The 13,100-nt window shown below is 52.6% G+C and overlaps 1 protein-coding gene across 1 annotated transcript; it reads right to left on the bottom strand.

The window, feature by feature from the left end:
• Nucleotides 1-259: 259 nt before the first annotated feature.
• Nucleotides 260-13,095, bottom strand: TTI1 (TELO2 interacting protein 1; the record flags this gene model as incomplete). Its single annotated transcript, XM_010073373.1, has 7 exons — nucleotides 260-494; nucleotides 6,456-6,543; nucleotides 7,256-7,460; nucleotides 8,512-8,652; nucleotides 9,493-9,638; nucleotides 10,424-10,612; nucleotides 11,076-13,095. Coding segments are annotated over 7 exons (3,024 nt in total), but the record flags the coding sequence as incomplete, so codon positions are not given.
• Nucleotides 13,096-13,100: the final 5 nt, after the last annotated feature.

Genomic DNA, 13,100 nt, shown 5'->3' on the forward strand with positions numbered 1-13,100 from the left:
GCCATTGACATGCTACGACCTCTGGATTTCTCTCCAGCACCACGTGCCAAGAAGTGCAAGTCTGGAGGAAACCAGGCAACATACCCACCTCATCCTCCAACACGGTTTAAAAAAAATAACCTTCCATCCCTGGAGAGGGTGTCTCGGCCAGTGTCCCAGCCTGGGCAACCCTTCCTTTGCCCCCAGAACGATCCGGGGCCTGAATGGCGGGATTTTCCCAGGTGAGTGCTGTCTCACTGTCAGCCGCTGCGTCGGTCTGTCAAGGAGGGGAAGCCTCTGGGGTGCCAGCCCACGGCGACGCGCTCTCCCACTGCCGCAGCCTCTCCAGCAGACGCAGCACGTTGTCGGTGAACTCGTTGCGCTGCCTCCCCATCCCGCTCAGCCTCACGGGCCGCAGGCTGGCGTGGGGGGGCTCGTACCGGTGCGGGCAGCAGACCTCGTTCAGGAGGAGCCAGGTGCTGTCGGGGTCCATGTGCATTAAGTGGAGGAAAACACTGGAAAACAGCGGGAAGAAAGGGAAGAAGGGTAAGGAGAAGGCCTTATGATTGGCACCCTCCTGGGTCATTAGCAGAGGCTTTGATGTTGTCTGCAGCCTCCCCAGAACAGACCTGGAGGCTCATTAGCCAGAGCCATTAACAGAGCTCCAGTGCCCCAAAGAAGGCAGTTCAGCAGCTTCACATCTACCAGCAAGTGGGAGAAAAATAGTTATTAGGCTGCCCAGCATGTCACTGACATCAGACAAGCAGCTGGTGAAGAACTGCCGCAGGCTGGGGTCTCGGCATCGCGCCTGCTGCTGCGGCTCCCCCGGCCGCCTGTCCCAGAGCTGGAGAGGTGACGGCAGAGCACGGCATGTGCCACCTCCCCGGGGTGTGGTTTGGACAACTGCTCCTACAGAGCTCTTAGAAGAAGTTGTATGTGTTGTTCAGCACCCTCTCTGGTTTTTGGGAGTGAGGGGGATCGATCTATCTGGACTTCTGTCCCTTTGCAGAGGTGGCACAGCCAAGAGGAGCTCTGGCCAGCTGTCCAGGCTGGGCGACCAGTGGAGCTGGGTGCTGTGCTGCTGGCTTTCTGCTTAGGTCAGGTCTCCCCTCATCCCAAGTCCTTACTAGCTGTCTCCAAACTTTCTTCCCTTGGCACAGCACCTTTCACAAAGCAGGATTATATTTTATTTTTAAAACAACCCTCCATTAACAACAGAATGAAGGAGAGGAATGACAGCTTCTGCCGCTTTGTCCCCTGCTGATGGGTTTCGCTTTGAATTTCAATACCCCGGGTGAGATGGGGGATTTGACTTTTGTGTATGGCTTCCCACTTCCGTCTCCAGCTGTGAGCTGCTGTAAGGAAGATGCTGCGGACAGCCTGGCTGGAGAGCAGGAAGCTCCTAGGAGCAAAAGAGCAAGCGGCTGATTTGTGTGACCTGCACTTAACTCATTTCTTCCTGACAGCTCTCACTGCCGGTAACCCCGGGCTTGGCTGGGTCTGCGTCAGGGTTTAGAGCACAAAAGGTGTATTGGGCTTAATCGGTGTGAAGTTCTCTCTCTGTGGCATGGACACAATTAAACTAGAATCTGCAGGCTGCCCTGACAGCACACGGTGCTGAGCACACTGCTCTGGTGGGGACGATGAGCACCACGGGTACCCGGCACTCGCCAGATTTACAGGTCAGCTTCCCAAGACCTCCCTAAAAGCCCAGCCACAGATCTTCAGGTCTCCTAGTTTCTAATGAAATCCTGGGGCCACAGAGAACAACAGCTGGTGAGGAAACATGAAGAGAAATCGGGGGGTGGGTCTGTCTCTGTTCCCCCAGGAAGCACAGGACAGAGCTCCCCTCTCTGAAATCAAAGATCACCTGCTGCAAAAGCCACACAAAATCCAGACCTGATGGCTGTCAAAACCTCTCCCTGGAGAACTTTCATCCCTAAAGTGAGCTTGCTTCCTCTGCAGAGCAGACAGCTTCTAGAAGCTCCCCTTTGAAAGGCAGTGCGGTGCCATGGGTAACTGAAAAAGCACAGAAATGAGACGGAGGCACTAGAAAGCTCCTTCATCTCTGCACAATAATCCTGTGGCTGATTACTTGTTACTCCAAGAGTTGCTTTTGCCTGTCTGCCACTAACCACTTGCCTGTGTCTCAGCGCACATCTCAGAACAGCAACGAGGGAAGACATTGCCACCGCACGCTCCTGGCAGCATCTCCTCCTGAAGGTGCCTGCACTGCTCATTCCCTGCTCCGGAGAAATCCAGTGTGAACGTGCTCCAAAGTGACGGCTGAGCTTGGCAACAACCGCATCAGCCACGTGCCTTCTTTCTGGGGGACAGCCAGGCACAGGTGAGCTTGTGGGGCTCCCCCAGGTTTGTCATTGCAGCCTTGCCTGACCCCTGTGCCAGCCCCCCAGGTGCCAGAGCAAGTGAAGGGTCTGGAGCCGGCTCTCTCCTGGCTCTGCCTGCGCTCTCATGGCCGCGACAGCGGGAGCGTGCAGCTGCCTGCCTGCCAGCAAACAGCAGGTCCCGGCGGTGTCCCCAGCTAGTGATGGGCTGCTGCTGGTGGGCAGCTGCTCCTGATGGCTGGGGTGGGTAGGACTGGGCAAGAAAGATGAATCACTGGGAGGTAAATGTGGGAATGGGGAATTCAGCTGGCATCTGCTTCTCCAGCACATGCAGAGCTTTACCTCTTCTATTCTCAGCGGAGATACCCTGCTCTCCAGCCTCCTCCCGTCAGCCGCTCTGCAGCGAGCAGCCCTCCAGAGATGAGCTGGTCCCTGGAGAACTCCACTGCCTCTTGTGCCCATCACAGCCCGAGGTGCGCGATTGCCTCCGATAACCTGGAGTGCCGCGCAGCCTAAAGAGCAACTTCACTTGTACATTTTCAAACTAACTCTGGGGCAGTTTCTAAGCAACCTGTTTCCATAGCAAAGAATCCTGGGGTTAATCCAGGTTTGTTTTCTGTTGTTGCTTTTTTATTTTTTTAACTTAAATATTATTTTATTGGATTTTGCCTTGTGCAGGTGGCTGTTCTAGTGTACTTCAGCCCAGCCCGCTAATGACAGCTGTCAGTAAGTACCCAACAAACAATCCAAAAGAGGTACGCTGTGTAATCAACTTGGGTATCTAAAAAGGTACAAAAATAGCTCATATTTGTTCTAGCTGTGCAGAACAACTTATTGTACTAGCACAGAGCAGAGTTTGGCTATTCTGTCACCTTGTCTTTTCCCAAGCTCTAAGCAAAGCCAGGGCCCAGTGAACAGCCTGGCAGAAGGACAAGTCTGTCTGGCTTCTGCATCTCTGCTGAACATTTAACTAAACACAGTTCACTGCAGGCTTCAGTAAGAACCGGGGAAATTATTTCTGCATCCTGGAAAAAAACCCACTCCTATCCAGACTGTTGACTGAAAGGTCAAATGGTAAACTTCACAGGCTGCAAACATTTACTAGGAATTGAGTGTAAATTTCAAAACAGTCACTTCCAACTGAAAAACCGCAGAACTACTTGTGAACTGTTGACATATGCCAATAACAATTTCTTCATCTCTTTTCCTTCAAAGTTTTTTTTTTCCCCCCCCCAAAGTGAAAAGCTTGTCGGGGATGATGCAACTTAATAAATGGATGAGAAGCTCAGATTTATGTATTGTCACTTTCCATTTACACCACTGTCCCTGCTGCCTGGCTCCCAGTGCCTGACCCCACTCTGTGGCTGCTCAGGTGTGTCTGGTCACTTCACCCACAGCTGCACTGGCCTGTTTTCAACGAAAGCACAGATGTATCGAGTGTTCCTCAGCCTTCTCAAACTCCTCTTCAGTTCTTGTTCTTTTGAGGTTTTTTGTTTGTTTTCTTTGTTTGGTGGGGTTTTTTTGCAGCTGTGGATAATATTCCTCTCCTGGAATACTCCCAGCGGTCATCTTAGAATAAAGCCTATTGTCCCATTTTCTCTTCCTCAGACATACTGGAGTTCTTTTTTCTCCCAGCATCTATTTTTGTCTGTTGAGTATTGCATGAAGCTGCAGTTACAAAATTCACTTACTCCCACTGGTTCATCTAATAAAACTACAGGGTCCCATAAATGGGATTAAGCAGCCTCCTTGGGGCATGATAATGTCCCTGGAAGGCAGCCAAAACTCCCTTCTCTTTTTTTTTTTTTTTTTTGGTGGCTCCAGCACATTGGTCAAAAATTCCTGCTTAGCCCTTCACATACCTACAGAATCTTCACTTGGTGCAGGGAATTATTGGAGCTGCAGCTGACTTTGTAAGACCTGACCTTGTTCTTGGCAGGTCACAACTCACGAGTTGAGTAAGAACCCAAAAAGCTGAGCAAAGGCCAGTTAGGATAAATCAACGTGGCAAGCTGATTCCACACATCCTTTTACCTTGTATGATTTCTGCAGTGATAAAGCTGAGTTATGTGACGTATGCTGGCACTCCTGCTGTGGCTAAGATTAGTTCTGGTTGGTCTGGTTTCAGAAGCATTTAAAATGCAGAATTTTTCACGGAGCAGGCTGGTAACATTACCCTTGCCCAGATGGAAAGGGCCCTACGTGTGACAACCTGTGTCAGTTTGCAGGATTACTTTCGGGCACCCGGAGAGCAGGGAGAAGGGCTGGAGCTCACAGGAACCTGGCGGTGACGCTGCTGGAGAAAGGACGTGGAGCGTGGCTGAGAAGTGATTCTTATCCTGACGCTGGAGCCGATTGCTATGGTACAAACTAATTTTGACTTTTCCAAGCTGAAACCTCGCATCATGTGCACTATAGTTAAAAGTGATTGTGACATGTTTACTCTGATCCATCCAGGCTCTAAGACCGGGGATCAGACACAACTAAACTAAAAAAGAAAACTACAAGAACTACCATACCCATGGTTAATATCAGGCCAGATGCGATCCATGCCTCACTGCATATGTGTGTTGGCCAGCAGAGCTACACGAGACAGCTGCTCACAGAAGACTTGCTTTGTTCAGTGAAATATGTAACGTGAGGTGCACCAAAGGCATGGGGGACTAGTGTAATATGTGGCATTTTTCCTTTAAAATAGAGTAAAAACAATATACAGGAGGAAAATATTACTTGCCCTCGACTTTGCTGCCCTTTTTCTCCAGTAACAGCGAGCCTGCTCCACAGTACAGCTTCTCATGACCCTCTCACGTCACAGGGCTAATTCAGTACTTCCCCCACCCCTGCTGCGGGGGGAAATGGCACAGCTTTTCAGAGTGCTTTGTTAATGATTTAAAAGCTTAAGATTCCAAGTATCTAGAGAAATCCTGGTGCTCTGCTTTCCACTCCAGCATTGCTTACACGGATGAATGTGACTGTATTAAGGGTATGCAAGCCTACAGCAAAGAGCCCCTTTATAGAACAAATGCTGCTGAAGCCTGCTGTGACGCAACAAAAGCCACGATGGTAAAAATAAACCTACTCTTAGCAGTGCAGGAACACAAACAAAGGTACAGCTACAGCTTCTGAGAGCGCTGTCCCTCTGAGCTGCTGCCTGGCCGCACAAAAGCCCTTCTCACCCTGCACCCCCAGGAGCCCTGCGCTTGGGGGAAAGGGACCCGGCAGCTTTTCTCTTTCCAGAGCCTGCCTCCAGGATCTGCCGTGGTGCTGACCCTGTGTGCTGCCGGCTGCCTCTCCCGCTGGGGAGGGGAAGGCTGGCCACACTAAGAGGGGGTCTTACCCCTGTCCTTCAGCACAGACAGAGGCGCATGGCTTCTGATTCGCTTCCCATGTTCTGTAACCGGACTCGTTTTGCCTCCCGAAATCTCTGTCCTTGTTTGCAGGTGACAACATGTGACAATAGTGACTTCTTACCCTGACAGAGGAACATGTTCGGCAGGATTCTGAACACCAAGCAGCAAAGTACGTCTGCCAACGCTTCACAGAGCTGATGTGTGTTCACCTCGACTATCTGTGCTCTTTTAACCTCCCCCAGCCTTCTCGGAGCAAGACCGGCGCCGAGACTGACAGCTTCCCAAACAAACCCAGTCCACCTGGCAGAGCCTGGGCTGGCGTGATCACAGGAGCCCAGGGAAAATGGAAGGATAACAGCAGTAAATCCCCCAGCCTGCAGAAGGTATTAAGTGATAAAATACATGGGAATGTCTGGCACATCCTCTTACAGAGCTGTCTCCCCCTCTGCAGTTTTATGCCACCAGTGGACCAAGAGCCCTATGTGTTCCAGCACAGGAGGCGGTCAGGACAAAGCAAGTAGCACGTCTCTCCCCTCTGTCCCCAAATACACTGCAAGGTGATCTGGAAGTCGGCTGTAACTTGCGCGCAAGCTAACCTCTTGAGCTCATTTTGGGTGGTAAATGACACTTCACCAGAGAAAAGTGCTTAGCTGCCGTGAGAGGCAGGACTCAAACGTGCCGGAGGGAGGAATGGGAGAGGTGCAAAAGGAAAGGGGCTACTGTCCTCCCTCTGTCCCCCGTTATTTGTACACTGGATACACCTGCATTTAGGAGACGTTACCTCTGGGCAGCTTCTTGCAGTTTCGCGGGTTGCTTGGCACTGAGGTAAATCAGGCAGGCATCTGCCACTTTATTCAGGTCACTCTCGCCTGCAGAAACGGAACAGAAAAGAAGGGTAGGAAGTGACCTACTCAGCGGCTGCTGCCTAGCAGAATCAGCTCTAAATTGGCAGCCAGAGGCTTCTGAGCCTTTGAACTGTCTGACCCAGAGCTCCTCTGACCTCGCCTCTTAAGCATCTTGCTGCAAAGCTCGGAAAGCAATCAAGGGCATTGAGAGAGGAAAAGAGCAACGAGCCAGCACACCTTCTCCCTCATCAGAGTCAGCTCCAGAAATTTAACCTAGGAGAATTTCAGAGAGTTTCGTTCAGCAGAAGAATGTGATGTGCTGCATTTAAAGGGTCAGAGAAATGCCCCAAAGTGGAACCAGTCAACTTAGCCAGGAGTCTTATCGGGGCTCCAGTTCCTCAGTTCATGAAGAGCAAAGCACGGCCCAACAGGCCTAGCTGCAGCAACCCACGCATTCCGCTTGAGATTTGCTTCTCATCACAAGTGAGATGAGCAGTCAGATTCTGCGAGGTGCTGGGAATCTTCTTTCCCATTTGTCTCTCGGGGAGTAAAGAGCGACCAGCCCCTCCCCAGGGAGCTTTTGGAGAGGACAGATTAAGGCCCAGCAGGACCCGAACAGGATGAGGCTGGAGATCAGGAAACCCCCGGGGCAGCAGGAGGGTAAGAAGCCAGGGCAGGGCTGGGCAGCTAGGCGAAGAGGTAACTCGGGCAGAGAGCTCATACAACTCAGACTCACCCATGTCCAGCTTCTCGCACAGGGAGCCCAGTCCCTGCAACACAGCCAGCTGCAACTTGAAGGCAAGCGTGTGGCTGTACACGGGCCCAGCTCGGGCACTTGCTGGAGCCTGGCTCAGGAGGGAACTGGTCAGCTTAGCCAGGATGTCCTTCGAGAATCTCTGCCTCAGAAAGTCCCCACACTTTTGAGCCAGGGTACACAGCACCTGGGGGAGAAACATCAGTTACTGGAGGAGAAGTGCCCAGGCAGGTCTGGGAGGAGCTCAGCAACCCTCTCCAGCTCAGGGATAAGGCATTCATTCACCCTCGATAATTTTTTTTGCAGCTGAGAGCAATGTGACCACATCTGCCACAGTTTCCCATGAGCAGAACGCCAGTGCTCGATGGGGAGGCTGAGTGACCCGCACCCTGCTCTCCAGCTTTACGTGGTGAACCTCCCGGGACTGTCCTTCTCTCACAAGCACAGCAAACGTAAGAGCAGCTCGTGAAGTTTTAGAGTTGCTGGAGGAGCCTCTGATGGAAAATGCCATTAAAATATAAATCATCTTTGTGGTGGAACCGTCCATCTTCAGAAGCACCCCAGCAAACAGAAAGGCCAACTGGCTCCAGCATAGGGCACCCAGCACTACCAGTGTGCCCAGGATAAAACCCAAGCTGGCCTAGAGAATGGCCTTAAATACATGCAAAAATGAAGAGGAGTACATGGGGCCAGACCACGGGGCCAGAACATGGTTCTCTCTTGGAACTTCACTGAGCTCGTGGTCCTCATGTGCAGGACTGGGATGCTCGTTATGTGTCTGGCTTACACTGACACTAAGCTTCCTGCCCCAAGATGTAGGAAGGAAGATACTCACAGGGGATTTCTTACAACAAAACCCCAAACTCGGTGCTCATTGTAATGCTCCTTTCAACTTTCCAAAGTGGGGAGCTGAGACCATGGCTCCAGGAGGGGCAAGTTGCCTCTCCAGTGCCTCTGACAGCTGCTTAGGACTCTGCTCTAAGAACTGTTTTCCTCCTCCCTGCAATAACCACTGGCATTGCTGTTTCCCCGAGGAACAGTGTCAAGGTTTCACCTGTGGACAGGCTGCAGTGGGTGGTACAGGCGAACCCACTACAGGGTGGGGGGACCCTGTGCTCTGAACGATGTTTAAAAATCACTCCAGGAGTTCGGCACTTCTCACGGGCCACAGCAATGCCTGAGACACTTGCCTTCTGAGCACCAGCTTGAAGGCTGCTGGCAGAGACTCACTGCCATACCTTGAAGGCTCTGAGCACTGCCAGAGGGTCATCGCTAATCAGCCGGGTGACGAGAGCTGGCCAGACACGATGAGCCATGGGAAGCAGATGGTTTCCGTGAGGATGCAGCACAGTTACACAGAGCTCCAGCACGTCCAGGACCTGGGCAGGAGAGGCAGGTAACAGACTGTGGGAGTGCTGCAGTGCCAGCAGTGACGGGCATTCAGGTGTGTCCCCAGTGTCCCACCGAGAGCCAGGAGAAGGGCTTTAATACAGAAGGGATCAGTTTTAGCTCAGCACAAACTGGGAAAACAGAACAGCACACAGAGCACAGGCCTGTTTGGAAAGGGACAAGTAGCACAATGACATGGCTTGTGCTGGGCTACAGAGTTGGGCTGGAACCAGGCATGATTCCTGGCCTGATCCTGCAGGCTGAGCTGGGCACTTGGACCCCACCGCTCCTGTGCACAGCAGCAGCATCACCTGGGGCCTCCGGGGTAAGAATCTGGGTTATGTCTCACTGCTGCATTTTCTGTCTCCCTTCGCAGTTTAAAAGGAGGACACCTTCAAAGGATTTTAATAATTTAAAAACCCAGGCTTTTAGCCCTGCTTATCATCACCCCAGCAACTTCAGAAACGTTCATCAGTCTGTGCACTGCAGTCTGAGGAAGGAGAATGGGAGCCCTAGATGGGAGGAAGATGCTTCTGCTCCCTCCACCGAAAGCTGAGGCGCAAGACTTGACTATCACGATCATCGAGGGAAGGTGCCTGATATGAAGCCACCCTTAAGATTCTCTTCAGCCCGGCTGCCGTTCCTAACCCAGCCCACTCCCAGAACAGTCTCCCCTTCTCCTGCCAGGCTGGGGGGGGTCTGTCCTCAACCAGCACGGGGCAGCACTAACCTCGTTATGGCAGGAAGCACAACATGCATCGCGCACGTGCTGGCAACCTACCAGCCCCTTCGTGGGCACCACCCGTCCCCTCAAAGCCGCGTTTACCAACCTTCAGCCGCACTCGGAGGTTCCTGTCTGACAGCAGGTGGATGCACCTCTCCATCACATCCTTGGCCAGCTGAGCGTGGCTGGGCAGTGGAGCTTCTCCTGTGTCAGAGCTGTCTGGCTCCAGCTTAGCAAGGGGGGGAACCTCATCTGGAAGACAAAACCACTCCTGAAGCTGTGAAAATGAGCTGGGAGTCCTGGGAGATCACAATACCCACCCACCACTGCTCTGCAAATTCCCAAGGGAGGCCCTGGGCATTTTTAACATATTTAGATATAGTCAAGTCTATGCTTGAGTTGTGCAAGTTCAGTGTCAGATTCAGTTAAGAGTGAGAGACTAGGGAAGGTTTGCTTGCTTTACTGGACAATGCAGTTGGTCTGACATTTGCAGTCTCTCCTCACCATGGACTTATTTCCCATTGATTTTTATTAAAAATGAAAAGCCTGGGTATTTAAAGATGAAGTATTTAAAGGTCAGGATTGCAGCAGAGCCCAGTAAAAAGTTCCCTATACGAATGTGTCTTCAGGGCCAGCCAAGGCTGAGTGAGAAGGGAGTGGTGGCATCATTAGCCAGGAGAAAACGGTGCAGGGATTCCCAAGGGACGGTGAGGAAAATGCAGCAGGATACCAGAAAGAGGAATCTTTGGGTCCTGAAGGCCTGTCATGAGGTGAGTGAAAACATCGTGTGTTTAGAGCTAGACAAGCCCTGATCTGCAAACGGTTCACTTCCCCCCACTGCCGCTTGTAGAACAAAGCAAGAACACCCAGCAGCACCTTACACGAGCTATGGTCAGCTCAAAGCAGACCCAAGACTGCCAGGAGTGTGCTTGGCTTTCAGCCCGGTCCCGAGTCCCCATCTAACAAAAAGAAACCTCAGAGGTCACTGTCCTTCTCCAAGCTGAACGTACTCTTCTGCAGTCACGCGCAGTACTGACCTGCCTCCTCGTCCCCTGTATCAGGAAGGTTGCCCTCTGCGATCTGCTTCTGTCTGACATAGTCCAGAAAGAACTTCTCCACTTCGTGCTTTGTCACCGCTTGCTGCCCCTGGGACACAGCCCTGCTCTGCCCCTTGGCACTCTGCCTTCGCTGCTGTTCCTCACTGCAGGACGAGCCAAACCACTGGACTGCAAAAAAGGACCTGGTATGTCACTGAGCAATCACGATCCCCTCCTGCACGTCAGCCAGGTACCACAGACTCCACGAGAGACAGACTCAAGTCTCACAGGACTGAGCTACAGAATCAGGCACCTGCTGCCACACCACCCTGACCTCCCTGTGGTACAAGAATGTTCAAACCCTGACATGAAAAGGACCACACTCCATGTGCTTCTACAGAACATTTACAGAGTAGGAAATCCACCCTTCTCAACTGCTACGGGCCATGTTTCTGCATGTGACAAACAGATATCGTGGAGAGGGGAAGCCACGGATGGTCTTTGCTGGGGAGCTGGCCCACCAAGCAACGCCATCTGCCACCACGCTGCAGCACCTCAGCTGCCTGAAACCTCCCATGGCAAGCTGAAGGGTCAGAGAAGTACCCTTAGCTACAGCGAGTCTGAACTGTGCAAAGTAAACATCACCTCGTACCTAAAGCTGTCATTATGGAGTGGAGGACCCTGAGGAAGGTGGAAGCCTGGTGACTGTAAGACTGATCCAGCGCAGACAGGACATCTTGGATAACGTCTTCCACCAGCGGCAGCAAGCTGGCATCTGAATGCCTCAGCATCGTGTCCAGGACCTGGGAAGCATGCGGCTGATGTGCCAGCTGGCGCAAATTCAGGGAAATCCCATTCACCAGATAGTCAGAATTCTCATTAATCAAACACTGCACCGAGTCATAACTGCAGGCCTCGCACATGTCTGCCAGCGTCCCCAGCGCCGTCTCGCTGATGAGCAGAGTCTTGTCACCAGCCTTCTCCAGCACGGGGTAGAGAGCCGACAGCAGAAGCAACCGGAACTCCTTCCCGAGGACAGCAGCAAAGCAGCCGACGCCTTCCAGCTGGATGCAGATCTGCCAGATGTTGCTGTTCATGGTGCGGGTCGCCACCTGGGGCTCTGGGGACGGAAGGAGAACGCTGCTGCACACGCCTCCTGGATGGGCAGCGAGTCCTGGATGTTGCACAGAGTGCTCGTGGCTGATTTCTTCCATGTCAATGCTCGTGATCAAATACCAGTTCGCCTGGTCTGTGTACTCGTCGAGAATGGACACGATGGACCCTTTGAGATCATCCACATCCGGTGAAACTTCCCTTTCCTGGAGGACATCCACCCCCATCCCAGCAGCTCCTGCAATCAGCTCGTTGAGGACCATCGCTGCCTGCTTTCGGTACATGCCGGATTCACCGTACAGCCCCATGAAATGATCCACAAGCAAATAGAGGTTCCCGTAGTAGCCGAGAACACGACAAACTTGCTGAAGGAGCTGGAAAACTTTCTCCTCTGTGAAGAAGCGGAAGTATTTCTTCTGACACCTGCCTTTCTGCACAGCGTGCTGCAAGGAGCCCGAGGGTCCGCACGTGCTCTCGCAGCCCCAGCGCCTGTCTTCCACTATCTTCACGTCTGTCACGTCCAGCTCCAGAACCTGCATCAGCGCCTTGGACAGACGGTGGAGGTGGGATACGGAGTTGAGGACGATGTTAATCTTGGGACCCAGCAGCTTCAGATAGCCGAGCAACAAGCTCAGAGTGGAAACCTTGCCTGTGTCGTCCTGAGAGTTCATCAGGCGAGGAAGAGCTGTGGCAAGGGAGTGGAGGTTCTCGGAGAGGACGTCAGCAAGAGCCCTGCTCTGCGCTACGATCCTCTGCTCTGCGATGCCTTGCAGAACCTCCTGACACCTGCTTTGGACTTCGCTGTTTTCATCGCTCACCAGCCCAACCAAGGCCTTTAAGAGGTGACCGAAGGAGTCCACCAGTGACCGACTGCAATTCCTCAGCAAGTGGTGGACCAGTTCCACCAGCTCCAGCCTCACTTTCCAGTGGGGGTGAACTGAAGAAAATTCAACTATTTTATGCAGGAGGAGGCAGAGCTTTTCAGCAGTGCTTTTACTCCAGTCAGGTCCTCTATGGACCATTAGTTCTGATATTCTGCTTTGATCCACGGGCAGCTTTTCTCTGTTCTTTGGGATTCTGGCTAGCTGTTCGTCAGCCATCACCAAGCCAACAATCAGATAAAAGAGTCTGATGGCAGACACGGTGGGTTTGTGACCTTGTTTGATGTCTCCAGTAATAACCCGAGACAGCGTAATGGAAATCCCAGGCAGAAAAGAAGCAAACAAATCCCCACACTGCCGTGCCTCGTCTTCATCGAGGTGTCGGTGCTCCTGGCAGTCACACTGCAGAACTAGGACTTGCAGGCACTTCAAAGCGGAGATCTTAATTTGCTTTGCTTTTTCTTGCTCTGCTAGGCCCAGGAGCAACGACACAGCAAATCCTAAGAGAGGAAGGGTGGAAGGCTGATACAGGGCCAGGATAACGTCCCCGTGAGCTGCGTGCAGCAGGGTGTGCAGTGCCTGGACGACGGCCAGCTTCAGCTCCTCGGACTGCGGGGCCGGTGTGCTGGAGCCCGAAGCGGGGGCGAGGCACGTACAGAGCTCGGAGAAGAGCTCCTGCAGCA

The sequence above is a fragment of the Pterocles gutturalis genome, unplaced genomic scaffold, assembly GCF_000699245.1.
Source record: "Pterocles gutturalis isolate BGI_N339 unplaced genomic scaffold, ASM69924v1 scaffold14542, whole genome shotgun sequence".
NCBI classification, from domain to species: domain Eukaryota; kingdom Metazoa; phylum Chordata; class Aves; order Pterocliformes; family Pteroclidae; genus Pterocles; species Pterocles gutturalis.